This window comes from Salvelinus alpinus, chromosome 30 (assembly GCF_045679555.1).
Source record: "Salvelinus alpinus chromosome 30, SLU_Salpinus.1, whole genome shotgun sequence".
Lineage (NCBI taxonomy): Eukaryota > Metazoa > Chordata > Actinopteri > Salmoniformes > Salmonidae > Salvelinus > Salvelinus alpinus.
The window spans coordinates 37053728-37078983 of record NC_092115.1 but is presented as its reverse complement, the minus strand read 5'-3'; the positions used below and the strand labels follow the sequence as shown (position 1 = coordinate 37078983).

Sequence of the window (25256 nt, the reverse complement as noted above, 5' to 3'; positions counted from 1 at the left end):
CATACTTGTTTTAATTAAGTTTATCATCAGTACTAAGAAATCTCTACAGGAGTGACGTCATTTCCCCAGAATAAATCCAAGGAAACCCGGAAGCCAAGTATCGAAAAGAGGAAACACAAAATAGAGTTAGGAAAGCAGCGGACCGATGTAGTGAGGATGGAGGTAAGATATAGTTTACGAATATTTCGTTATTTAAGATAGAGTAGGATTGTTTGCTAAATCTACTGAACTCCATATTTTCTACCATCTTGCCATTTGAACTAGCTTTTGGATTTATCCCCCAAAAATTGCCTCGGTTGTGTTAACTTCACCAACAGTCATTCTTGACACGACCATCACTGGCTGTCATTTGTTTAGCTAATAAACCCTACATATCACACCACCTTTTTACTATGACAATATTTAACTAACTTGTATAAGTAGCTAGTTTTTCAATGTAAACGAGGTTCTCTCGCTGGACTCAACTCCTTTGCTTTGTCATGCAACTCCTACCCGAGCTGATCTCACACAGACACACACACTTAGATCGAAGAACATATATAACTAGCTATTTTCATGGACAACTTTACAAGTTAGGATAATCAGATCGTCTTGAAACATATTTAGTCCTATGTCCATCACAATAAAGAGTGTTGGATTGGCATTGGGGAAGTTTCCTGTTCTCACACCAATCCATTCCTTAAAATTCCACGAGGGGGAGTGTACACTTCGAGAAGTTGAGGGGCATAATTCAAAATTGACCCATATCCCAATTTCCTATACATTTTGGATAGGTCTGAGCAGAGTTGTATTACTATGTTGTCCAGTAAGGTTAAATAAATGGAGATATTCTAGAGATATTTCCATCGAACTATTACATTAGATAAGCATGTCTGTTCTTTAGTCCTGAGTACGCGATCGATTATGTTTACTCGATTAGACAGACTTGTTCGACTACTATATTAATTGACTAGATCACAGCGTCGAGCCTGGTCGAGTTTGCTGAATATGGACCCGAATTAGCCCGAGCAACGTGATTTTGACAAATTGCCTGATATCTAGCTAAATATCTTACGGTCAGATTTCGATTCTTATGGGGAACAAAGATCTTTAAAATAATTAAAAAATATATGTAAAAAAATAACATCAAACGTGAGCTAAATCCGAATGCTTCATTGAAAGCTAGCGTTAGCATTGTTGGCTAGCCTGCTAGCTAGCTAATGTTAGCGAATTGAGTTTTCTTTGATGAGCTACAAGTATCTATCTGAGAATGCTGAACAAATCAGTTATTTGCAATTTAATTTTGTAAACTGAGGTTACCTAGCTAACATTAGTTAGGCTAACTACATATATTTCTGTACTGCTAGCGGTTATAGCTAGCACACCAGTTGAAAACCTGTGTCGATTGATTCGTCTTGTCTGGCATGATGGGGATCTCTAGCTAGCTACATTAGCTGCAAAGAGCTCGCCAATCTTGGTTGATCCGTAGTTAAATCGCACAATTTTGATTGGTGTGTCACGATGGATCTTAACTTTTACTCTGAACTTTCTGATGGCACTGGTCAGAATGTCGACCCGGAGTTCTTGGAAGCACAGGCGTATAATGGATACGACCCAATTAACAAGGTATGGGGCCTATTTCTAAACAAGGGGGGAAAGAGTATTCACACGAAATGAAAATAACATATGTTGTGTATGCGTCCGCAGGCGAGTCAAGTGACTGTCCCAATTGAGCCTGATATGTTTGGACTGAATGGAGCTGAGATCCACTGTACTGAGAAAACAACATAAGTACTAAATCCCATTTCTGTTTGGCAGTTTCCAGGGGGCAGTGATAATTACCTTACCATATCTGGGGCAGGTCATCCTTTTCTCTCCTCTGAGGTGGGTATCATGATCCTAGAAGCCCGCAGTTTCCATACTACATATTATTGACATTGTGCAGTGTATTTACACGTAACATGTTCATGTAATGTATCTGTCCCATTAACAGTTGTCCTTCTCCTTCTCTCTGTTTAGCAGACATTCCATACCCCCAGTCTTGGTGATGAGGTGTTTGAGATCCCTCCAATCTCCCTGGACCCGGACACGGCACTCAGTGTGGGGGACGTGGTTTCCCATTTTGGGGAACTGTCAGGTGGAGCAGGGAGTCTCGCGGGTGCTGGAAGCCTGGCGAGGAATGCTGTGGTGGGGGGCAATGACCCCTCCTTTGCCTCCACCTATGTGAACACAACCTCTCAGGTCCTGGAGCACCTGAGCTTGGGGGTGATGAGCCAGCCTGGAGGGGGGGCCCTGCTCAGTTCAACACTAGGGGTGGTAAGTAGTGTACTTTATGAATAGCTTTGTACATCAAGAATGTGTTTTTCTCAAATGCTAATGTTTTTGTTAAGCGCTACTGCTAAGTAAACCCTCCTGGCCTTGTCACTCTAGGAACTTGGCCACTCCATTGGCTCCCATTTCAGCAGCTCCTCTCCAATGACCATTGATGTCCCACTTGGTGACATGAATCATGGCCTATTGGGACACAATCAGCTAACCACTATTGACCAATCAGATCTGAGCGCCCAGCTCGGGCTTGGCCTTCATGGCGGGAACATTCTGTCTCGTTCCAAATCACCTGACCAGCTGTCTGTCACGCCCTCTCCAGCGGGCTCTCTCCAGGATGATGATATGGATGACTTCAGGGTGAGTGTCTATTTGTATGTTTGTTTATACAGTGCCTTGCAAAAGTATTCAGACCCCTTGGATTTCTACACATTTTGTGTTACAAAGTGGGATTCAAATGGATTTAGTAGTCATGTTTGTCAACAATCTACACAAAATACTCTGTCAAAGTGGGCCCAAAATTCTAACATTAAAAGATGAATACAAGTAAAATATAGTCGTTGCATAAGTATTCAGCTCCCTGAGTCCATAGATGTTAGAAACACCTTTGTCAGCCTTTACAGCTGGGAGTCTTCTTGGGTAAATCTCTAAGAGCTTTGCACACCTGGATTGTGCAATATTTGCAGATTTATTCTTTTCAAAATTCTTCAAGCTTTGTCAAGATGTTAGGGATCATGGCCATTTTCAAGTCTTGTCATAGGATTTCAAGTAGATTTAAGTCAAAATTGTAACTTGGCCACTTAGGAACATCCACTCTTTTCTTGATAAGCAACTCCAGTGTAGACTTGTGTTGTAGGTTATTGTCCTCCTGAAAGGTTAATTCCTCTCCCAGTGTCTGGTGTAAAAGCAGACAGAAGCAGGTTTTCCTCTATGATTTTGCCTATGCTTAGCCCTATCCTGTTTATTTTTATCCTGAAAAACTCCCCCAGTATTTGCTGATGTCTATCATACCCATACCATGCTGCAGCCACCACCAAGCTTGAAAATAAGGAGGCAGGTAATCAGTGGTGTGTTGCAATTCCCCCAACCTAGAGCTTTGCATGTAGGCCAAAGAGTGTATTCCTTTGCCATGTTCTTTTGCAGTATTACTTGTTGCATACAAGATGCATGTTTTGGAATATTTTGTATATTTGTGTTCTTCTTTCCACTCTGTCATTTAGGTCATTTTTTTATTTAACCTTTATTTAACTAGGCAAGTCAGTTAAAGAACAAATTCTTATTTACAATGACGGCCAAACCCGGACAACGCTGAGCCATACCACGCTGAGCCATATGGGACTCCCAATCACGGCCGGATGTGATGCAGCCTGGATTTGAACCAGGGACTGCAGTGACACCTCTTGTACTGAGATGCAGTGCCTTAGACCGCAGCGCCACTCGGGAGCCCATTATTGTGTAGTCAACAATGTTGTTGATCCATCCCCAGTTCTCTCCCATTACAGCCATTGAACTCTGGTGATTTCAAAACAGCTACAATGGTAACACCCCTGAGCGGTTTCATTCCTGTCCCGCAGCTCAGTTCAGAAGGACGACTGTATCTTTGAGGTGTCTGGGTGGTTTAATACATAGTGCACAACATAATTATTAACTAGACCATGTTTTAAGATAGATATTCAAGGTCTGATAGGCAACAATAACCAATCTACCAATCAGTTCCCTTTTTTATGAGGCTTTTCGAAAGCTCCATGGTATTTGTAGTTGAATCTGTGCTTGAGGGACCGTGCAGATTTTGTATGTATGGGGGACAGAGGGAAGGGTTAGTTATTTTAAAAATCATATCAACCCATATTCATTTCACACAGTCAAATTGGACTCCAGAACTAATTTAGGCTTGCCTAAACAAGGGGCTGAATAATTATGCAATGGCTATCTATTTGAGTTGTAAATCTTTGGTCATTTTTGTAATCGTCACTACATAACACAGTCAAAAGTCATTGTATATAAGCCCTACCCATTTCCACAATTTATCTTCTTAAAATTGTATTTTAAACCTAACCCTAACTAAGGAAGTTTGATGCGTTGGACCACCAGACCTACGCATTTGGACGGAAGTATCTGCCTGTCTGGGAACGAGATTAGGTGTAATGTGACTAACGTGACTTCACTTTAGAGCGTATGCCATCTTTCAGCACGAAATGTCACGCTGTATGAAGCACATGTTTATATCATATTTGACATAGTGGGTTATGTCACATTTTACATGGGTGATTGTCTCAGTTATGCCACATTTATGAACCCTTTATAAAGCATGACATACGGTTATAGAAGCTTTGTAACACATTTATGTAGCACTTATGAAGGCTTTATGAAGCCTTTATAAGCTAAGTGTAATTTAAAGCGGTACCTAATTGGGTCACTAATTTCTTTTAATACATTTTTCTTCCACTTTACCATTAGAGTATTTTTTGCATCATTTTTTTTTACAATCAATTTTAATCCCAGTTTATCACACGCTTTGGAAGAAATCCAAGGGGTCTGAATAATTTCGGCAAGGTGCGTCTTGCTAAGTCTTACTAAATCTGCTGATCTAGCCTTGTATCTTTCCCCGTCTCTCTCTGTCCACTGGTCCCGCTGTCACCCCGAAGAGTGTGCTGGTCGACTCTCCGATGTCCCTGTCTGTCTCCCCTGCGGTACTCTCCCACCTCTCCACCATGCCAGCCTCTTCCCCCATGCTCGCCTCCTCAGTCTCCAGTGCCTTGGTGAGGCGCGGCGGGGGCAAGCCTGCCATGGTGGCCGCTACGGCAGGGCCTGGAGGAGGGAAGAAGGGAAAGAAGAAGAAAGATCCCAACGAGCCCCAGAAACCAGTCTCTGCCTACGCCCTGTTCTTCAGGGACACTCAGGCTGCCATCAAGGGCCAGAACCCCAACGCCACATTTGGAGAGGTGTCCACGATAGTAGCCTCCATGTGGGACAGTCTTGGGGAAGAGCAGAAACAGGTATACAGTACATACACTTTGACTAATACACATGTAGGTAACAGCCAAAATAAAGGAAACACTTGAGTAAATGAGGAATACAAAATATATTAAAAAGCAGGTACTTCAAATGTATTTATCAGCTGATGTAAGAAGGGCTTTATATCTCAAAGTGCTGTACAGAAACCCAGCCTAAAACCCCAAACAGCAAGCAATGCAGGTGTAGAAGCACGGTGGCTAGGAAAAACTCCCTAGAAAGGCCAAAACCTAGGAAGAAGCCGAGAGGAACCAGGCTATGAGGGTTGGCCAGTCCTCTTCTGGCTGTGCCGGGTGGAGATTATAACAGAACATGGCCAAGATGTTCAAATGTTCATAAATGACCAGCATGGTCAAATAATAAAAATCACAGTAGTTGTCGAGGGTGCAACAGGTCAGCACCTCAGGAGTAAATGTCAGTTGGCTTTTCATAGCCGATCATTAAGAGTATCTCTACCGCTTCTGCTGTCTCTAGAGAGTTGAAAACAGCAGGTCTGGGACAGGTAGCACGTCCGGTGAACAGGTCAGGGTTCTATAGCCACAGGCAGAACAGTTGAAACTGGAGCAGCAGCACAGCCAGGTGGACTGGGGACAGCAAGGAGTCATCATGCCAGGTAGTCCTGAGGCATGGTCCTAGTGCTCAGGTCCTCCGAGAGAAAGAAAGAAAGAGAATTAGAGAGAGCATACTTAAATTCACACAGGACACCGGATAAGACAGGAGAAGTACTCCAGATATAACAAACTGACCCTATCCCCCCGACACATAAGCTACTGCAGCATAAATACTGGAGGCTGAGACAGGAGGGGTCGGGAGACACTGTGGCCCCATCCAACGATACCTCCGGACAGGGCCAAACAGGCAGTATATAACCCCACCCACTTTGCCAAAGCACAGCCCCCACACCACTAGAGGGATATCTTCAACCACCAACTTCCTGAGACAAGGCAGAGTATAGCCTAACAAAGATCTCCGCCACGGCACAACCCAAGGGGGGGCGCCAACCCAGACAGGAAGATCACGTCAGTGACTCAACCCACTCAAGTGACGCACCCCTCCTAGGGACGGCATGGAAGAGCACCAGTAAGCCAGTGACTCAGCCCCTGTAATAAGGTTAGAGGCAGAGAATCCCAGTGGAGAGAGGGGAACCGGCCAGGCAGAGACAGCAAGGGCGGTTTGTTGCTCCAGAGCCTTTCCGTTCACCTTCACACTCCTGGGCCAGACTACACTCAATCATATGACCTACTGAAGAGATGAGTCTTCAGTAAAGACTTAAAAGTTGAGACCGAGTCTGCATCTCACATGGGTAGGCAGAGCATTCCATAAAAATGGAGCTCTATAGGAGAAAGCCCTGCCTCCAGCTCCAGCTGTACTTCCACACAGGTGTGGTTCCTGAGTTAATTATTATTTTATTTTGATGACCATGGCTAGAAAAAGAGATCTGTGGCTTTGAAAGAGGGGTCTCAAAGAAGCATAGAGGGTTTAAAGGGTGTGTGTCAGTCACCAGATCTCAACCCAATTGAACCACTTGTAGGAGATTCTGGAGCGGTGCCTGACAGTGTTTTCCACCAGCGTCAACAAAACAACAAATTCTGGAATTTCTCATGGAAGAATGGTGTTGCATCCCACCAATAGAGTTCCAAACACTTGTAGAATCTAAGCCAAGGCACATTGAAGCTGTTTTGGTGGCTTGTGGTGGCCCGACACTATTAAGATACTTTATGTAGGTGTTTCCTTTATTTTGGCAGTTATCTGTACATTTAGAAAATGTCAAGGACATTTGTGGTAAAAAATGTAGCCTTTACACACGTCTTTACTTAAGTAAATATACCCTCTGTCACTATTAGGTGTATAAGAGGAAGACGGAAGCAGCGAAAAAGGAGTACCTGAAGGCACTAGCAGCTTACAGAGCCAATCAGCTCTCACAGGTAAGAAACTCTTGGTCTGTCTTCATTTGGAAATCGTGTGACTATAGCTCTGACAATGTTTTACTGTAAATGTCTGGAAGCTATTGTTATCTCTTCAAAAAATGTGCTCATTTCCCCAGCCCTCCATTGAAGTGATGGACACAGCTTCTTCACCATCACCTCCTCCAATACCTGAGCCAGTGCCTTTGGCCCCCCTGGCTCCCGCCCGCCCCTCCCGTCTCCCCCAACACATCGCAGACCAGAATACCATCACCAACATCTGCGCCTCCAACATTATTCTGGACGTCCCCCAAGTCACCACGCGTTCCCGCACAGGAGCTTGCAAGCCCCCCACCCTGGGCCCCACAGCCACCCCGACCCTGACCCCCACCATCACCAAGATCATCATCTCCAAACAGATGCTCCAGGCCGGGGCTAAGCTCCATCAGATACCCAACTCCATGGTGACGGTGCTCCCTGGCGGCGTGCGCACCCTGCTGCCCTCAGCCCCGCGCCAGCCCCCACCTCTGCTGCAGATGCAGCACGCCCCTCCTCCCCCGCGGCTCCAGCAGATGGTACACTCCCCAGCCCCACCTCCCCTACAGGCCAAGCCCCGAGGAGGGAATGCCGGGCCAGGGCTTCCTGTGTCCATCACCGCCACACCTCCTCCTCCACTACAGATCAAGATAGTCCCGGCCTCTTTGCAGGCAGACTCATCCTTGCCTATTATTGTTACGACAACAGCAACCGCCCACTCAATTGGTGTCAACACTTCCGCCGTGCCTGCATCAGCATACTCCACCCCTACAGTGGCTCTGCAGTTGGCGAAGTCCACTGACTTGACGGCGAGTGCAGATGAGGATTCGGTTACGGAAGAGTTCACTTCGGGAGAGGTTAGCTGTGGTTTCTGACCCAATGTTCATGTTAAATATACTTGGCGTTTCAATAATTCCTCTCAACTTTCACCTCTTTTTCTTCAGATGGAAATGGAGTTCAATGTGTCTCCACGTGCCACTGACGCTGCTTCTGGCCCCCTGACTCTCTGTGTACGAGTAGGATGCACCAACCCTGCAATAGAGAGCACGGACTGGGACAAAGAGTACTGCAGCAGTGAATGTGTTGCCACTCACTGCAGGTTTGTGGGTTTGGATATAAATGTATTTGTGTTCCTTTCTTTCTGTGAGAAAAGTTTGTCGTTTTTTGGGAGGTTTAAGTAGAAGTTGTGTTGGAATAGAAAAAGGAACATGATTGATTATGTTGACTGACTTAGACTTGTCTTTTTAATTTTTCCCCTTTCTCTCCTTCAGGGATATCTTCATGGCCTGGTGCTCCATCAGGAATCAGAACACCATGGTTGTCAAGTAAAGACCGGCCATACCCAGACAAGGGGAGAATTGTTATTTGCGTGTCTTGTTGGGTCAAGGGTGATAACAGGCCTGAGGTAGACTGAGTGGGATGAGAGGAAGAAATGGCGTTTGGAGGAGAGCAACTGGGGAAAAGAAGAGTGCCATGTACCACAAAGCGATCCAGTGGAAGGAAATGAGCACCATAAAAACACATGGGATTCATTTAGAGATGGACAGTGGAGACGGTGGCCGAGATAAAACGTGCGAGGACAGGGAGTGAAGTATATCTCTTTTTTGTGTGTTATATTGTTTGGACTTGCATACCTTTTACTGGATCCATTCACAATGATGGTGTTATGAGAGGATGTATACCATATGAAGGAACCTGAAATCATAGTGGGGATCTAAAGGGTTCTATTCCAGAGGGTATATTGGATCATAGTGCCGTCACATGTTGACATACACTACATGACCAAAAGTATGTGGACACCTGCTCGTCGAACCTCTCATTCCAAAATCATGGGCATTTATATGGAGTTGGTCCACCCTTTTGCTGCTGTAACAGCCTTCACTATTCTGGGAATGTTTTCCATTAGATGTTTGAACATTATTGCAGGGACTAGCTTCCATTCAGCCACAAAAGCATTCGTGAGGTCGGCACTGATGTTGGGCGATTAGGCCTGGCTCGCAGTCGGCGTTCCAATTCATCCCAAAGGTGTTCGATGGGGTTGAGATCAGGGCTCTGTGCACTTCAGCATACGTCTGTCCCATTCTGTGAGCTCGTGTGGCCTACCACTTCACGTCTGAGCCGTTGTTGCTCCTAGACCATTTCCACTTCACAATAACAGCACTTGCATTTGACCAGGGCAGCTCTAGCAGGGGTGAAATTTCACGACCTGACTTGTTGGGAAGGTGGCATCTTATGACGGTGCCACTTTGAAAATCACTGAGCTCTTCAGTAAGGCCATCCTACTGCCAATGTTTGTCTATGAAGATTACATGGCTGTGTGCTCGATTTTATACACCGGTCAGCAACGGTGTGGCTGAAATTGCCGAATCTACTCATTTGAAGGGGTGTCCACATACTTTTATTTTTGAAGTCAGTTTTGACAGGAAAAAGTATTTTTTGTGATCCATGGCAGCCAAAAGCTTCATAAAAAGTTTTCCATCTTTATTCTTATCTATTTGGATAAATATTTGATACCCATCTTTTGTTGGTTGCCTTTAGGTTCTCGAAAAATGTCTCAGCGTCTCTTTAAGAAACCAAGTCAGGAAATAGTGAAAATATCAGATTGAGGAAAGTGGCGTATCATGCTACGCTCTTGGTTTCTGTTCACATATAGTTTAGTGGGCTCTAGAGACTTTCTTACTTTTCATTATTGTAAAATATTAGTAGAATAAATGACTGTAGAAATCAAGGTCAATTTGACTTTCATGTTATTCCATTATTTTTTAAATAAAAGAGCAATGAAGATAAAGAGCTCAAACTCTGGTGTCTCATTTACTGTGAGTAGCGGTGAATGTTTGTGCTAAAAGGGATGGCTGCGACAGACCAACAGTAATTAATGAGCCTCTCACTCTGAATTTACTTAATACATCCTTTACAATAAAAACAAATATTCTCCCCTCATATAGGAGTAATAAAGGCCTATTTTTTTTAATTGGGTTGCTACTTCCCATTGGTATGCACACAGGAAACAGCGCAGGTCCTAATCCAGGCACTTGTCATTTCCTGTTTGGACTACTGCAACTCGCTGTTGGCTGGGCTCCACACTTGTGCCATCAAACCCCTGCAATTTTTAAAGAATGCCGCAGCACACCTGGTGTTCAACCTTCCTAAATTCTCCCATGTCAACCCGCTCCTCCGCACACTCCACTGGCTTCCAGTTGATGCATCTACTACAAAGAGCAGCAAGGGGAACTGCCCCTCCCTACCTTCAGGCTATGCTCAAACCCTACACCCCTGAGTACTTAGTTTTGACACCTCTGGTCTGCTGGCCCTCCCACCCCTACGGGAGGGCATATCCTGCTTGGCCCAGTCAAAGCCCTTTTCTGTTCTGTCACCCCAATTGTGGAACAAGCTTCCCTCTGACGCTAGGACAGCAGAGTCCCTGCCCATGTTCCGAAAACATCTGAAAACCTACCTCTTCAAAGAGTATCTTAAAACACCCCCTTTTTGGGCGTACATTAGAAAAGGTAAGGATGTTATTATTATTTTTTAAATAAATTTAAACTCTCACTTGACTTCAATCTGTAAAGCTAAAGAGTTACAGATTCTGTGATAGAAATGTAAAGGTAATTTCAGATTGAACTGACATATGGCACGTTTATCTTGAATGGAGTCTCCGCTAAAGCGGAACATTGCCTTTAAATTGCAATCAAGCTGTAAAGCTGAACTTCCGCCATGCGGATTGAATAGAGACATTTTTTTTTACTACTAGCACTGACTTCGCTGATAGCAACTTTGAGAAAAAAATGTACCTACTATGACTGATGTGGTAGTCCCACCTAGCTATCCTAAGATGAATACACTAACTAAGTCGCTGTGGATAAGAGCGTCTGCTAAATGACTATAATGTAAAAAAGAAATTAAAAAAAATACAATATTGATGGACACATTAGGTAAAACAATCATTTCAACTTTTAATCAAGATGCAATAGAATCATGTCAACATTATTTGTAAGTCGCTCTGGATAAGAGCGTCTGCTAAATGACTTAAATGTAAATTTGTATAATAGAAACCTGAGACAACGGGAGTTGTAGTAAAACATTTACATCTTTGTTTCAGCAGAGACAATACTTGGTTATTCTCTACAGTCATTGGTCCAGTGCTTTGTGATGAGTGTGCCGCGTAGGGCCACTACTGGGTCTCTATAATGGCGACTCTACTGGGAGGATCTACGCGGTACAGGCCAAATCCCAGGCACACAGGCTGACTGAGCTGAGCATTGAACTGGTGCAGCTTGGTCAGGTTGATATTCACCTCAGAAAAGGTGATGGTTCCCTTCCCATAGTCTACCACCACTGTCACTCTGTTGCCTTTCAATGATTTGGCGATTTCCCTCTTCATCTTGTTGTGGTAGGCAAACAGGTTTCCCTTTGCATTGTGTGTGATGCTCCAGGATTCCTTGTTGAGGCCAAAAACAGGGCCCTCAGTCCCCTTGCGCTTAATGCTCTGGTAGGACACAGCGATGTCCCAGTAGCCCTTGGCCTCCACCTCCCAGTAATGTCTCCCAGAGGAGTAGCACTGGGTGGTGAGAACCTGGGGGGCTTTGTCAAAGCGGGAGGGGTGGCTGGGGAGGGACAGTTTGTCCTCCACTCTCTCCACAGACTGGAGATCAAGGGACACTTTGAGAAAAGGGCTGGCCGAGTCTACGTCCAGAGTCAGAGCACCTAAGAAAGACAAATGGGGACACAGATCAGTGACACACATATACACACACAAACAAGCACATCAGATCAGTGATAGACTGACGCACACACACACTATAGACCCATTGTATCACTGCTTACGTTGGGCTTCTCTGGTGTCTGCATTTCTGTAGCCCTTTGGTGGATTGTCAACTATGAATTCTGTAAACAAATACATCACATCTCTTATTACCACACAGCAATAAAGATGTATTGCCATACTTATTTCTACAGTACAGGAATCTTCAAGTTTGATCATCCACAAAGAACAAAAGTTATTTATTTGCTTCTCACCTGCCACGGAGGAGTAGACATCGTGCAAGAGAGTCTCCTGTTTCTTCAGTGTGTCTGTGAGGGTTTGATTTTCCAGAGAGGAACTATATGCTGTGATGGAGACAAAATGTTCATCAGACACACACGTGTGCACCCACCCACTCAGTCAAGATGGCCACCATTATGCCTGTACCCAAGAAGGCAAACGTAACTGCTTAATGACTATCGCCCCTCTGTCATCATGAAGTTCTTTGAGAGACCAGTCAAGGATCATATCACCTCTACCTTACCTGCCACCCTAGACCCACTTCAGTTTGCTTACCGCCCCAATAGATCCACAGACCATGCAATCGCCATCACTCTGCACAATGCCCTATCCCATCTGGACAAGAGGAATACCTATGTAAGAATGCTGTTCATTGACTATAGCTCAGCATTCAACACCATTGTACCCTCCAAGCTCATCATTAAACTCAAGACCCTGGGTCTGAATCCCGCCCTGTGCAACTGGATCCTGGACTTCCTGACGGGCCGCACCCAGGTGGTGAAGGTAGGAAACAACACCCCCTCTTCGCTGATCCTCAACACTGGGGCCCCACAAGGGTGCGTGCTCATCCCCCTCCTGTACTCCCTGTTCACCTCTACTCCCTGTTCACCACCGCATGACTGCGTGGCCAAGCATGCCTCCAACTCAATCATCAAGTTTGCAGACGACAACAGTAGTAGGCTTGATTACCAACGATGACGAAACAACCTACAGGGAGGAGGTGTGAGCTCTGGGAGAGTGGTGCTCAACGTCAACAAAACAAAAGGAGATGATCGTGGACTTCAGGAAACAGCAGAGGGTGCACCCCCCTATCTACATCGACGGGACCGCAGTGGAGAAGGTGGAAAGCTTCAAGTTCCTTGACGCACACATCACTGACAAACTGAAATGGATCACCCACACAGACGGTGTGGTGAAGAAGGTGCAACAAAGCCTCTTCAACCTCAGAAGGCTAAATAAATTTGGCTTGTCACCTAAAACCCTCACAAATTTTTACAGATGCACAATTGAAAGCATCCTGTCGGGCTGTATCCCCGCCTGGTACGGCAACTGCACCGCCCGCAACAGCAAGGCTCTCCAGAGGGTGGTGCGGTCTGCCCAACGCATTACCGGGGTCAAACTACCCAACCTCCAGGACACCTACAGTACCCGATGTCACATGAAGGCCAAAAAGATCAACAAGGACATCAACCACCCGAGCCACTGCCTGTTCACCCCGCTATCATCCAGAAGGCGAGGTCAGTACAGGTGCATCAAAGCTGGGACCGAGAGACTGAAAAACAGCTTGCTGCTGCCTATAGGTATAGACTAGGAATTACTTGCCACTTTAAGGTATGGAACACTAGTCACTTTAGTAATGTTTACATATCTGGCATTACTCATCTCATGTCTATATACTGTTTTCTATACTATTATACGGTATCTCATTCACTTAATAATGCTTACATATCTTGCATTACTCATCTCATACAGTGGGGAGAACAAGTATTTGATACACTGCCGATTTTGCAGGTTTTCCTACTTACAAAGCATGTAGAGGTCTGTAATTTTTATCATAGGTACACTTCAACTGTGAGAGACGGAATCTAAAACAAAAATCCAGAAAATCACATTGTATGATTTTTAAATAATTAATTTGCATTTTATTGCATGACATAAGTATTTGATCACCTACCAACCAGTAAGAATTCCGGCTCTCACAGACCTGTTAGTTTTTCTTTAAGAAGCCCTCCTGTTCTCCACTCATTACCTGTATTAACTGCACCTGTTTGAACTCGTTACCTGTATAAAAGACACCTGTCCACACACAATCAAACAGATTCCAACCTCTCCACAATGGCCAAGACCAGAGAGCTGTGTAAGGACATCAGGGATAAAATTGTAGACCTGCACAAGGCTGGGATGGGCTACAGGACAATAGGCAAGCAGCTTGGTGAGAAGGAAACAACTGTTGGCGCAATTATTAGAAAATGGAAGAAGTTCAAGATGACGGTCAATCACCCTCGGTCTGGGGCTCCATGCAAGATTTCACCTCGTGGGGCATCAATGATCATGAGGAAGGTGAGGGATCAGCCCAGAACTACACGGCAGGACCTGGTCAATGACCTGAAGAGAGCTGGGACCACAGTCTCAAAGAAAACCATTAGTAACACACTACGCCGTCATGGATTAAAATCCTGCAGCGCACGCAAGGTCCCCCTGCTTAAGCCAGTGCATGTCCAGGCCTGTCTGAAGTTTGCCAATGACCATCTGGATGATCCAGAGGAGGAATGGGAGAAGGTCATGTGGTCTGATGAGACAAAAATAGAGCTTTTTGGTCTAACTCCACTCGCCGTGTTTGGAGGAAGAAGAAGTATGAGTACAACCCCAAGAACACCATCCCAACCGTGAAGCATGGAGGTGGAAACATCATTCTTTGGGGATGCTTTTCTGCAAAGGGGACAGGACGACTGCACCGTATTGAGGGGAGGATGGATGGGGCCATGTATCGCGAGATCTTGGCCAACAACCTCCTTCCCTCAGTAAGAGCATTGAAGATGGGTCGTGGCTGGGTCTTCCAGCATGACAACGACACGAAGCACACAGCCATGGCAACTAAGGAGTGGCTCCGTAAGAAGCATCTCAAGGTCCTGGAGTGGCCTAGCCAGTCTCCAGACCTGAACCCAATAGAAAATCTTTGGATGGAGCTGAAAGTCCGTATTGCCCAGCGACAGCCCCGAAACCTGAAGGATCTGGAGAAGATCTGTAGGGAGGAGTGGGCCAAAATCCCTGCTGCAGTGTGTGCAAACCTAGTCAAGAACTACAGGAAACGTATGATCTCTGTAATTGCAAACAAAGGTTTCTGTACCAAATATTAAGTTCTGCTTTTCTGATGTATCAAATACTTATGTCATGCAATAAAATGCAAATTAATTACTTAAAAATCATACAATGTGATTTTCTGGATTTTTGTTTTAGATTCCGTCTCTCATAGTTGAAGTGTACCTATGATAAAAATGACAGACCTCTACATGCTTTGTAAGTAGGAAAACCTGCAAAATCGGCAGTGTATCAAATACTTGTTCTCCCCACTGTATGTATATACTGTTTTTTCTATACTATTCTACTGTATCTTTGTCCGTTCCATTCTGACATCGCTCGTCAATATGTATAAAGTCTTAATCCATTCCTACTTAGATTTGGGTGTATTGGGTATATGTTGTGTAATCTGTTAGATATTACTTGTTAGATATTACTGCACTGTCGGAGCTAGAAGCGCAAGCATTTCGCTATACCCGCAATAACATCTGCTAATCACGTGTATGTGACCAATAGAATTTGATTTGATACACCCACACATACACCTTGCTGAAGTCCAAGTGTATGCAGGTCAATGACTGACAATGTTATTTGGGGCAAGTAAGAGAGTAATTGACTCATTTCATACTATATAAAGAAATCCAAGACGTGACTGACTGCGTCATTATCAGATCTACTCACCATAATAAAGGACAATGAACCAGAGGCACAGCAACACCACAGTTACACTGTTAATGCGGGAGTCTTTGGAATTAGAGTTCTGCCTCTGTGCACAGAGAAATAAAACTATGAATCTCACAAGAAATCAAAAACAATCAAAGCATTACAGTAGAGTACACAAACATAGAACTAACTTCGTTTTTGAAGTCTTCTTTCAACTTGTTGACAGAGTCCTTGCATTCCTGTAGCTTTCCCTCTAGCACCTGGAACTGCTGCTCCATAAATGCCTGAAACCCATTTACACACATACTCACAGATGTAGACTGAGTATACAAAACGTTAAGAACACCTGCTCTTTCCATGGCAGACTGACCAGGTGAATCCAGGTGAAAGCTATGATCCCTTATTGATATAATTTGTTAAATCCACTTCAATCAGGGGAAGAGACAGGTTAAAGGTTTTCTAAGCCTTGAGACAATTGAGACATGGATTGTGTATGTGTGCCATTCAGAGGGTGAATGGGCAAGACAAATAATTGAAGTGCCTTTGAACAGGGTATGGTAGTGGTTGCAGGCGCACCGGCTTTTATTGAGAACTGCAACGCTGCTGGGTTTTCCACACTCAACAATTTCCCGTGTGTATCAAGAATGGTCCCCCACCCAAAGGACATCCAGCCAACTTGACACAAGTGTGGGAAGCATTGGAGTCAACATGGGCCAGCATCCCTGTGGAACGCTTTCGATACCTTTTAGAGTTCATGACCTGACGAATTTAGGCTGTTTTGAGGGTAAATGTTCCTAATGTTTGGTATACTCCGTGTATATGTACTTGTGTTTGAGGAGTGCTATTATTCCTGTGTTTGTTTGTCTGTGATATTATACATTACAATATTGTGCCAATCATTATGCATGTGCAGAATGTCTGGGTGGTGTGTGTATCATTCTGTTTTATGGTGTATTTATTTGTGTCTTTTTAAAAAAAAAAAAATTTTAATCCCATTTTCTCCCCAATTTTCGTGGTATCCAATCGCTAGTAATTACTATCTTGTCTCATCTCTACAACTCCCGTACGGGCTCGGGAGAGACAAAGGTCGAAAGCCATGCGTCCTCCGAAGCACAACCCAACCAAGCCGCACTGCTTCTTAACACAGCGCGCCTCCAACCCGGAAGCCAGCCGCACCAATGTGTCGGAGGAAACACTGTGTACCTGGCCCCCTTGGTTAGCACGCTGCTAACCAAGGGGGCCAGTCCCGCCACAGGGCGCCAGTCCCGCCACACTGCGCCCGGCCCGCCACAGGAGTCGCTGGAGCGCGATGAGACAAGGATATCCCTACCGGCCAAACCCTCCCTAACCCGGACGACGCTATGCCAATTGTGCGTCGCCCCACGGACCTGCCGCGACCGGCTGCGACAGAGCACTAGACCACTGTGCCACCCGGGAGGCCCTATTTGTGTCTTTTAAGCACATGAACAAACAAATTTCCCCCTGGTGGGATAATAAAGTCGATATAGTTTGTGTTTGTGAGACAAAATTTTTTGGATTAAGACTGGAAGAACCTCACTTCATTCTCAAACCCGGGATTTCTACAGTACATACAGTACCTGCCTGGAAGTGTACTATGTGTATGAGAAAGTCTCTGCCCCCAAATCCTTCCCCGCCACACCACACCCCATTTACTCTGGTTGAATGAGGGTAACAGAAAATAAATCAAATATGCAAAACTAGCATTGTACATATTTCTCCTATGGCTATCCTTAAGAAGAGAGGTGAAAAACTCACAGTCAGTTTTCTCCCCAGAACGTTGGTGGTGTCAACAGTGAGGTTTGTCTGCTTCTTGTCCATGGCACAGATATTACAGATGTAGGTTTTTGACATGGAGCAGTAGTACCTCAGCACCTCATCGTCATGCTCAGGGCACCTCCTCCTGCTCAGGTCCCCCAGGGGTTTGACCAGAGGGTGTCCCATGTAGGCAGGTAGTTGCAGGTGATCCTGGACATGCTCCTGACACAGTGACACCTCACACTTCAGACACGTCTTCACTGCCAGGCTCTGTTTCTCTGGACAGCAGTCACAATACGCACTCTCTGTCTTCTTAGCCTTCAATTAAATCAGAAAATCAATCAGTTAATCATGGTTAATTTATAAGTCAACAAAACCAATCTAGTGACAGGTAGCAGGGCCAGAGTTATGGGCCCACCCTACCATACTTCCTTGCCCTCCCAAATAAGATATTGAAATATTTATAATTTATTTGACTGAGAGACGCATCAATCTCAGTTAAAGCATCCAAGCAAGCGAAGCAGTGTCCCTCTGTCTCAGTATGTGTAGACCATGTATTTGATGCTGTCTGGATCAAAAGAGTATGGCATGTCATGCTATTTCTGTCCAGACAGCATCAGATACATGGGCTATATATAGAGGGGCGCTGTTTCGCTCACTCGAATGCTTTCTCCGGTGATATAGTTTCAGCAAAGAGGAAGAGGTGAAGCGAGAGGGCTCACAAATTCTGTCCAGTATAAGCCTAATGTGTTTCTACGGGAATAATATGCAGACCTAAGCTTGTTGCCTGTCTTCCTGCCTTTGGGACAAAGACTCCCATTGTTAGGGCGGAGACATGAGCATCTCGGTTTTGAGTCCCATCTGTTTAGGAAAGGGAAGGGGGGGGATATCTAGTCAGTTGTACAACTGAATGCCTTCAACTGAAACGTGTCTTCCGCATTTAACCCAACCCCTCAATCAGAGAGGTGCGGGGGGCTGACTTAATTGACATCCACGTCTTCGGCGCCCGGGGAACAGTGGGTTAACTGCCTTGCTCAGGGGCAGAACAATAGATTTTTACCTTGTCAGTTCAGGGATTAGATCTTGCAACCTTTCGGTTTAGCTCAAATAAAAATGTATACAATAATTCCAAAAAAGGTTGTGCCTGTTCTGCATGTTATTTTGGCATTAATATGTGTCATATCAGTTTCTAAACACATTTATTGAGTTAATAAAGCTGCAGGTGTTGCAGCCTAGCTCAGTGCTGTCTGTGGTGGAGGGGCAGCCAGCGGAAAATACAGAGCGTAGGGGTTGGTAATCTTCTCTAATTGCACCGGGATTGGCTCAGTGTTCTCTCACTTATGGGGACACTACGTCACCGCAAAATCTACAGGGAGAGATAGAAAGTTCAAGTCTACTTGGGTGCTGTCATAGATTTACATTAGAAGTGCCCATACAAGAAGGCTCAAGGTCATTGGCCACAGATAAAATGACGTCAAATCACGTTATATCTACCATAGCTTTGATTGTACTGATCATGTCAACAGCATACTTTCAAAATCTTAGCTAGCAGTCATCATCATGAATCACATCGACAATCTACTGGCAAATCCATTTCAATCCGTGTCATATGAAGAGAAATTAGAGATAAAAGGTATCAGTGCTCATCGGCCATTGGACATAAACATTACACAACAAGTTGGAAATCGCAAATTCAACAATGAGTGGTTCGGAAGGAATCAGTGGCTAACTACAAGCATTGCAAAGCAATCACTAGCCTGCTATTCAGTAGAGAGTGTGTGTGGTCCAAGTCTGGGTTTAAGGGTCTTTTTTCCAAGCTTAAAAGGATAATTCACATGCAACACCATGAGCCAGAAAAGGTTGAATACATTGGACCATGTGCCTCACCCTAATAATTTGGTCACTTTCCCCCTTATAATTTAGCCTACTGTTCTGACTTGGTGGTGCACATGTAGCCTATAGCCTGTTTTAGAGAAATGTCATCATTGAATATTGTAAGATAAGCCCCCTCTATTTATGCTACGGTTCTGATTTATACAGGGAGAATACTGTAAGAAAGGCCCTTGGATTCTGAATTCTGTCGCTATACATTTCAAAAGTGCTGAACAAATAGTTATTGACTATGTCTGTTCTAGCTCGCTAATTAATGTCTTAATCAAAATTACGGATTGCCTCTCGTCTACTCTTCGTCCCCTTATGCCATAGTTTTTACATCTCAATTGTCAGTAGAAACCACATTTGTTTAAGCAAGTCAGCCATATCAGCTATGTTTTTAAAAAAGGCAGTAAACGAGGCTGAATGAACTGTTTCCCTGCCAGACAAGGCTCTGCTGATAACCAGGTGTAGCAGTGGTAAGGATTCACTCCATGGTCCTGAAAAGAAATCTCTGCTGTTGGGACAGCTTTATGTAGGCCCTAACAGTTTGTAGGCACCGTTTGTCACCGTTATAGTGCAATTAATGCATTATTTAGTGTTGTTTATTGGCTTTGCTGGCCTGTATATAAAAAATATATATGTTGAGTTTGCCCCACCAAGAATTACATGCTAAAATTGCCACTGGTCTTAACTCACCATGTACAACACAATTTTTTCTTTGCCTCACACAAGTCAACAAAGTATTTTTTTAATTCTTTTTTTTACAGCCATTGGGAATCATAGTTCCTCATTATTTGAAAATCTTTCCAACACTCCCGGCCTCAATAATCACCTAGCCAGTGTGTGAAAGAGCAAAATATCATGAACTGATGATCCCATATATCCAGTGGAAATGCCATAAAAACAGCTTTCTGTCCCAAGCTCACCGGAAGGGGATACAGGGAAGTAGTTTAAGGAGAATACGGAGTATAACGTTATTAGATATAGTCTCAAATATGTGGTTATCTTGTTTAAGAGTAATGGGGCTGGCAGATAGGATTTAGTTTCTCCCTGTCGCTGACCCACACTCCATTGCAGTAGGTGGCGGTAATGCACCATAACGTTGGATGCCAACCTCGATAAACCCCACCGAAGAAGAAGCTCACTGGCGCAGGAAACTTTGAGGTGATAAACTGTTCCAAGTTCGTTCGTTACAGCTTCCGGTCGGACCACGTGATAAATTGATACAATGTTGAACTTCACTAGTAAAAACTCAAGTCAAGACCGATAGAAAGGGAGGCAGACAGGCGGAGAAGAGAGATGAATGTGATTGAAACAACCGGAATTTTCATCAGGATATTTTCTACTGTTTTTATTATGCATTTTAATTAGTTGATAATGGAAGTTATAGGCTCTCTTGAGTTCTATGCTCTCACTTATTTATCCGCCAATGGATCCATGTGGCAGAGGCTAGTGCTCTCACCATAGCTGAATTTGAACTTTTAGATTTCATTTGTATGATTCACCACGTGACAATGATTTTGAGAAACGAAAACGTTATTATTGAAAGGAAACTGTTCCACGAAAATGTGCATATCAGTAGAAATTGTAGGATAAATTGTAAGCTACCCCAAACTTGAAACTCATGGTCTTTGCTATTACACCCATTTTTTTTAAATCGTTCACAAATAGCTGGCCAGCCTATGGAAATCAAATGTCTGCCTGGCGTAGTGATTCATAATGGCCCCAGGTCTGACAGATAAAGACACAAATTATGATACATGTAACAGAAGTCTTGGCAGAAGTAATAAACCAGATCTGTGAACAAATTGAGAGGAGCACCTTTAGGTTTTCTCTGAAGTCCTCTGCGATGTTAGCCAGGGTATAGCTCTTCTGGACGTCAATCGTGGATCCAAAGTAGGCCCTGCAGTCTGGGCAGCGGAAGGGCATGTTTGAACCGAAGTCTATTATGCCCTCCAGACACACCATACAGTAGCTGTGCCCACAGGACAGCTGGTGCGGGTCTTTAAATATGTCATGGCACACTGGGCATGTCAGCAACACCTCAAGCTGGGTTTTGCTTGACAGAGGAATGGTACAGTCTTCGTCCATCTTGCTCCCTTCCTGCTGTTCAAAGATTGGAGTATAAGGTTAAAAGGAAATGAAGTATCCCCTGACTGCTGTAGGTGGTGCTCCAAAATGTCCGTTTCAAATAGTAGCCATCTGCTGAAGTGAATGGCATGTTAACGCAGTAGGCAATTAGACATGGGAAGGTCTGTGTACTGCCGCTAAATCACACAAAAGGCAATAATTTACCTGTAATGTCAGCTTTCAGTCCTTGCCTGTGTGTGCTTCCCTGTGTACAGTTCAAACATTCAAAAGTGAAAGCAAAGCTCCCTGTTTATACTTCCTTTGGAGGCGGGGCTAGACTCAACTGTCATTGGAGCCACTTCACAACAGGGAAGTAGTCTGCAGTTATATCTTTGGAGCTGGAATTTTTCTATAAGCTATAAAATAAACTACTGTAACATACATGAACTTTTGTAACAAAAGAGACGAGATTCACACAACCAGACACTTCTGATGTGTCAATTTTTATAAGACATTAGTGAAACCAATAATACAAGTGGTGTTTTTTTATTGCCAGACAAAAGGGCCAACCACAGTACATACCATAAAACAGACCTTTTCACGCAGATGCAGGAATTACAGTGCATTAGGAAAGTATTCAGACCACTGGACTTCTTCCACATGTTATGTTACAGCCTTATTCTAAAATGGATTAACGTTTTTTCCCCCCTCAATCTACACACAATACCACACAAGGACAAGCTCCGTCAGAGTGACCATCAGGTTCTTGGCCAAAATAATATATTTTTAATTGGAACACAGATAAGTGTTAAGGGTTAAAACAATTTTGTATTAAAAATAAAAGCCATGTAGTCATATTTGTAACATCTGCAGCAAATCACAAGCCAGAGAAATCAGCTTCAATCAAAAATGATATATGAAATAACTTCTCTCTACAGATAACATTCAAATGTGTATTTGCAAAATTAAAGGCTGCATCATACTTCCCATTATTTTAATTTTAAACTAAGTCATGTGTCTTTAGATAAACTTCCCTGACGTCAACACAGGAAAAAGTAAGGAGGGTGTTCTCCTGACAAAAACAGCACTATGAACAAAGAGGAGAGACAGTTGCTGCATTACTATAGTATTTGGCATACTGGTTCAAGATAAAAGTATAAAACAAACATGCAAATTTAAGCCTACCTTTACAACTACTTACAAACCAAAATACACAAAGGAACAATCTGTTTGTATTTACTACAAAGTGAAAAGATGTATCATGAAAACAGATTGCTGTCTGAGAAAGACCTCAAACTAATCTCAGCCCTGGCCAATGTACAACACTATGTATTCTTCAAAGAGACATGCAACAGTTCCATGTCCCTTGTGTTTTGGCCAACGAAATACAGTGTAAAGACCTAGGGCCAGTTTCCAGACCCAGATTAAGCCTAGTCCAGCATGCTCAATAGAAAATCTCCATTGAAATAACTTTTTGGTTTAGGACTAGGCATAATCGATGTCTGGAAAAACATTATGGCTATTAATAACATCAGTGTCCACTAAAGCTTTACTCAGATGATCATTCTGGACAATCCAAACCTACGCAGGATGGTTGACTGCCTCATTTCAGATCTTTCCACTGTCCCCATCTTCCGTCATAATGGTTATTTACAATCATAGTATCTTTCAAAAACAACAAATGCTGAACGATAGGTTATAAATGAGGAATGGACATTTAGTAGTTTCAGTTAGAGGTAGATAAGCTTTGTAATGCGGCTTACACAACCAGCCGATAAAGGCTGCTAGGTGCTAATGCTTAGGCACAGCTCTCTTTGTCGGAAAGTGAGCTACTTCGCTGTCACTCCCAAGTGATCAACGCTGTGTTCCTCAAGGTTCCTGAGGATTCTGAAGCTCTTGGAGCAGAAGGAGCAGGTGAAAGGTCTCTCACCTGTGTGAAAGCGCAGGTGAGCCTTCAGATTGTCCCTAAGCCGGAAGCTTTTCCCACACTGGAGGCAGCTGTGAGGCTTGTCCCCCGTGTGGAACCTCTCATGCCTGCGGAGGCTTTTCCGCAGGGCGAACATCTTTGAGCACTGGTAGCATGAATAGGGCTTCTCCCCGTTGTGGAAGCGCTCGTGCCTCCTCAAGATCTTCCTGCGTTTGAACCTCTTCCCGCAGATCTTGCAGCCGTAAGAGCGGATCGGAGAGAGGACGCTTTGAAGCCGCCAGACCCCGTTCCCACACTGAGTGAAGCAGCACAGGCGCCGGCCTGTGTGGAGGCCCTGGTGGGTTTTGAGGTCCTTGGGCATGGGGAACCTCTTGCTGTTGTGACAGTTGCTCCCATTAGCCTTCTTCCCTTCAGAGTTCTTGTCTCCAGGCACCAAAAGCAGGTTCACCAGCAGCACCGAGCAGGCCCTCGTCAATTTGTGCTCCAGGGAGGTCTGGTCCACCTTGAAATCCACCTTCTTCATCATATGGTCCAGCTTGAAATCCACCTTCTTCCTCATCATCATCTGGTCCAATGCACCCATAGATGTCAACTTTCTCTTAGCCTGTTCAGGAGCCAAAGCCCCATCTGAGGAAGACGAGCTATAGGCGGTCTCCTTTGCGGTGCTGACACTGGCCTGCTGGGGCTCCACCTGGGTAGGCTTTTCTTTACAATTAGGCTGTGGTGTTGAATACTGCTCTTCTGCCTTTGGGACCATTTGGCAGATGACTTTAGTCACCCTTTCTGTGTTCATTCCGTTCTCTGATTCTGTCTTGAGGGTCTGGAGTTTCTGCTTAATTTGGGAACTTTGAACAGTACCAGAGAGGTGGTTTGGATACACAGGGGCTAGAGGATAGAAAATAAAATAGTTGTTAGATGGTAACCTCAACCCTTTATAACAAATATACAGTGGGGAGAACAAGTATTTGATACACTGCCGATTTTGCAGGTTTTCCTACTTACAACGCATGTAGAGGTCTGTAATTTTTATCATAGGTACACTTCAACTGTGAGAGACGGAATCTAAAAAATCCAGAAAATCACATTGTATGATTTTTAAGTAATTCATTTGCATTTTATTGCATGACATAAGTATTTGATACATCAGAAAAGCAGAACTTAATATTTGGTACAGAAACCTGTGTTTGCAATTACAGAGATCATACGTTTCCTGTAGTTCTTGACCAGGTTTGCACACACTGCAGCAGGGATTTTGGCCCACTCCTCCATACAGACCTTCTCCAGATCCTTCAGGTTTCGGGGCTGTCGCTTTCAGCTCCCTCCAAAGATAATCTATTGGGTTCAGATCTGGAGACTGGCTAGGCCACTCCAGGACCTTGAGATGCTTCTTACGGAGCCACTTCTTAGTTGCCCTGGCTGTGCGTTTCGGGTCGTTGTCATGCTGGAAGACCCAGCCAAGACCCATCTTCAATGCTCTTACTGAGGGAAGGAGGTTGTTGGCCAAGAAATCGCGATACATGGCCCCATCCATCCTCCCCTCAATACGGTGCAGTCGTCCTGTCCCCTTTGCAGAAAAGCATCCCCAAAGAATGATGTTTCCAACTCCATGCTTCACGGTTGGGATGGTGTTCTTGGGGTTGTACTCATCCTTCTTCTTCCTCCAAACACAGCGAGTGGAGTTTAGACCAAAAAGCTCTATTTTTGTCTCATCAGACCACATGACCTTCTCCCATTCCTCCTCTGGATCATCCAGATGGTCATTGGCAAACTTCAGACGGGCCTGGACATGCGCTGGCTTGAGCAGGGGGACCTTGCGTGCGCTGCAGGATTTTAATCCATGACGGCGTAG

At 44.4% G+C, this 25256-nt stretch overlaps 3 protein-coding genes across 11 annotated transcripts in view; 1 reads left to right on the top strand and 2 right to left on the bottom strand.

The window, feature by feature from the left end:
* Window positions 1-57: 57 nt before the first annotated feature.
* Window positions 58-10044, top strand: tox4a (TOX high mobility group box family member 4 a). 7 transcript variants are annotated; one of them, XM_071375554.1, is made up of 10 exons: window positions 58-162; window positions 1546-1605; window positions 1798-1863; window positions 2002-2295; window positions 2410-2664; window positions 4896-5300; window positions 7161-7241; window positions 7361-8113; window positions 8201-8355; window positions 8528-10044. In XM_071375554.1, the coding sequence occupies exons 1-10, from the start codon at window positions 157-159 to the stop codon at window positions 8583-8585; spliced, it is 2133 nt and encodes a 710-aa protein (XP_071231655.1). In that variant the 5' UTR covers window positions 58-156; the 3' UTR covers window positions 8586-10044. The 7 variants fall into 7 exon arrangements, with proteins under 7 accessions (XP_071231655.1, XP_071231654.1, XP_071231658.1 ...); XM_071375553.1 differs by having other exon boundaries at window positions 1999-2295; XM_071375557.1 differs by lacking the exon at window positions 1546-1605 and having other exon boundaries at window positions 76-162.
* Window positions 10045-11189: 1145 nt separating this feature from the next.
* LOC139559503 (E3 ubiquitin-protein ligase Midline-1-like) lies at window positions 11190-21824 on the bottom strand. 2 transcript variants are annotated; one of them, XM_071375563.1, is made up of 8 exons: window positions 21706-21824; window positions 21232-21513; window positions 17536-17853; window positions 15951-16043; window positions 15778-15862; window positions 12273-12362; window positions 12081-12140; window positions 11190-11960 (listed from the first exon to the last, which is right to left on the bottom strand). In XM_071375563.1, exons 2-8 carry the CDS (start codon window positions 21499-21501, stop codon window positions 11428-11430), a joined length of 1449 nt encoding a protein of 482 aa, XP_071231664.1. In that variant the 5' UTR covers window positions 21502-21513; window positions 21706-21824; the 3' UTR covers window positions 11190-11427. The 2 variants fall into 2 exon arrangements, with proteins under 2 accessions (XP_071231664.1, XP_071231663.1); XM_071375562.1 differs by having other exon boundaries at window positions 21232-21516; window positions 21706-21806.
* A 126-nt stretch (window positions 21825-21950) lies between these two features.
* Window positions 21951-25256, bottom strand: part of LOC139559502 (uncharacterized) — a 5137-nt gene continuing 1831 nt past the window's right edge. For both annotated transcript variants that reach the window (XM_071375561.1, XM_071375560.1), the window contains exon 4: window positions 21951-24292. In XM_071375561.1, coding sequence (XP_071231662.1) covers window positions 23310-24292 — 983 coding nt within the window. In that variant the 3' untranslated portion in view covers window positions 21951-23309. The remainder of the gene's footprint in view (window positions 24293-25256) is intronic.

Coding starts and splice junctions, on each gene's coding strand:
- tox4a (XM_071375551.1), top strand. CDS start 1,501: ATGGATCTTAACTTTTACTCTGAACTTTCTGATGGCACTGGTCAGAAT. Junction 5,301..7,160: donor TTGGGGAAGAGCAGAAACAG/GTATACAGTACA, acceptor TGTCACTATTAG/GTGTATAAGAGGAAGACGGA. Junction 8,356..8,527: donor TGTGTTGCCACTCACTGCAG/GTTTGTGGGTTT, acceptor TCTCTCCTTCAG/GGATATCTTCATGGCCTGGT.
- LOC139559503 (XM_071375563.1), bottom strand. CDS start 21,501: ATGGACGAAGACTGTACCATTCCTCTGTCAAGCAAAACCCAGCTTGAG. Junction 16,044..17,535: donor TTCTGGGGAGAAAACTGACT/GTGAGTTTTTCA, acceptor AATGGGTTTCAG/GCATTTATGGAGCAGCAGTT. Junction 12,141..12,272: donor TGTCTACTCCTCCGTGGCAG/GTGAGAAGCAAA, acceptor ATTTGTTTACAG/AATTCATAGTTGACAATCCA.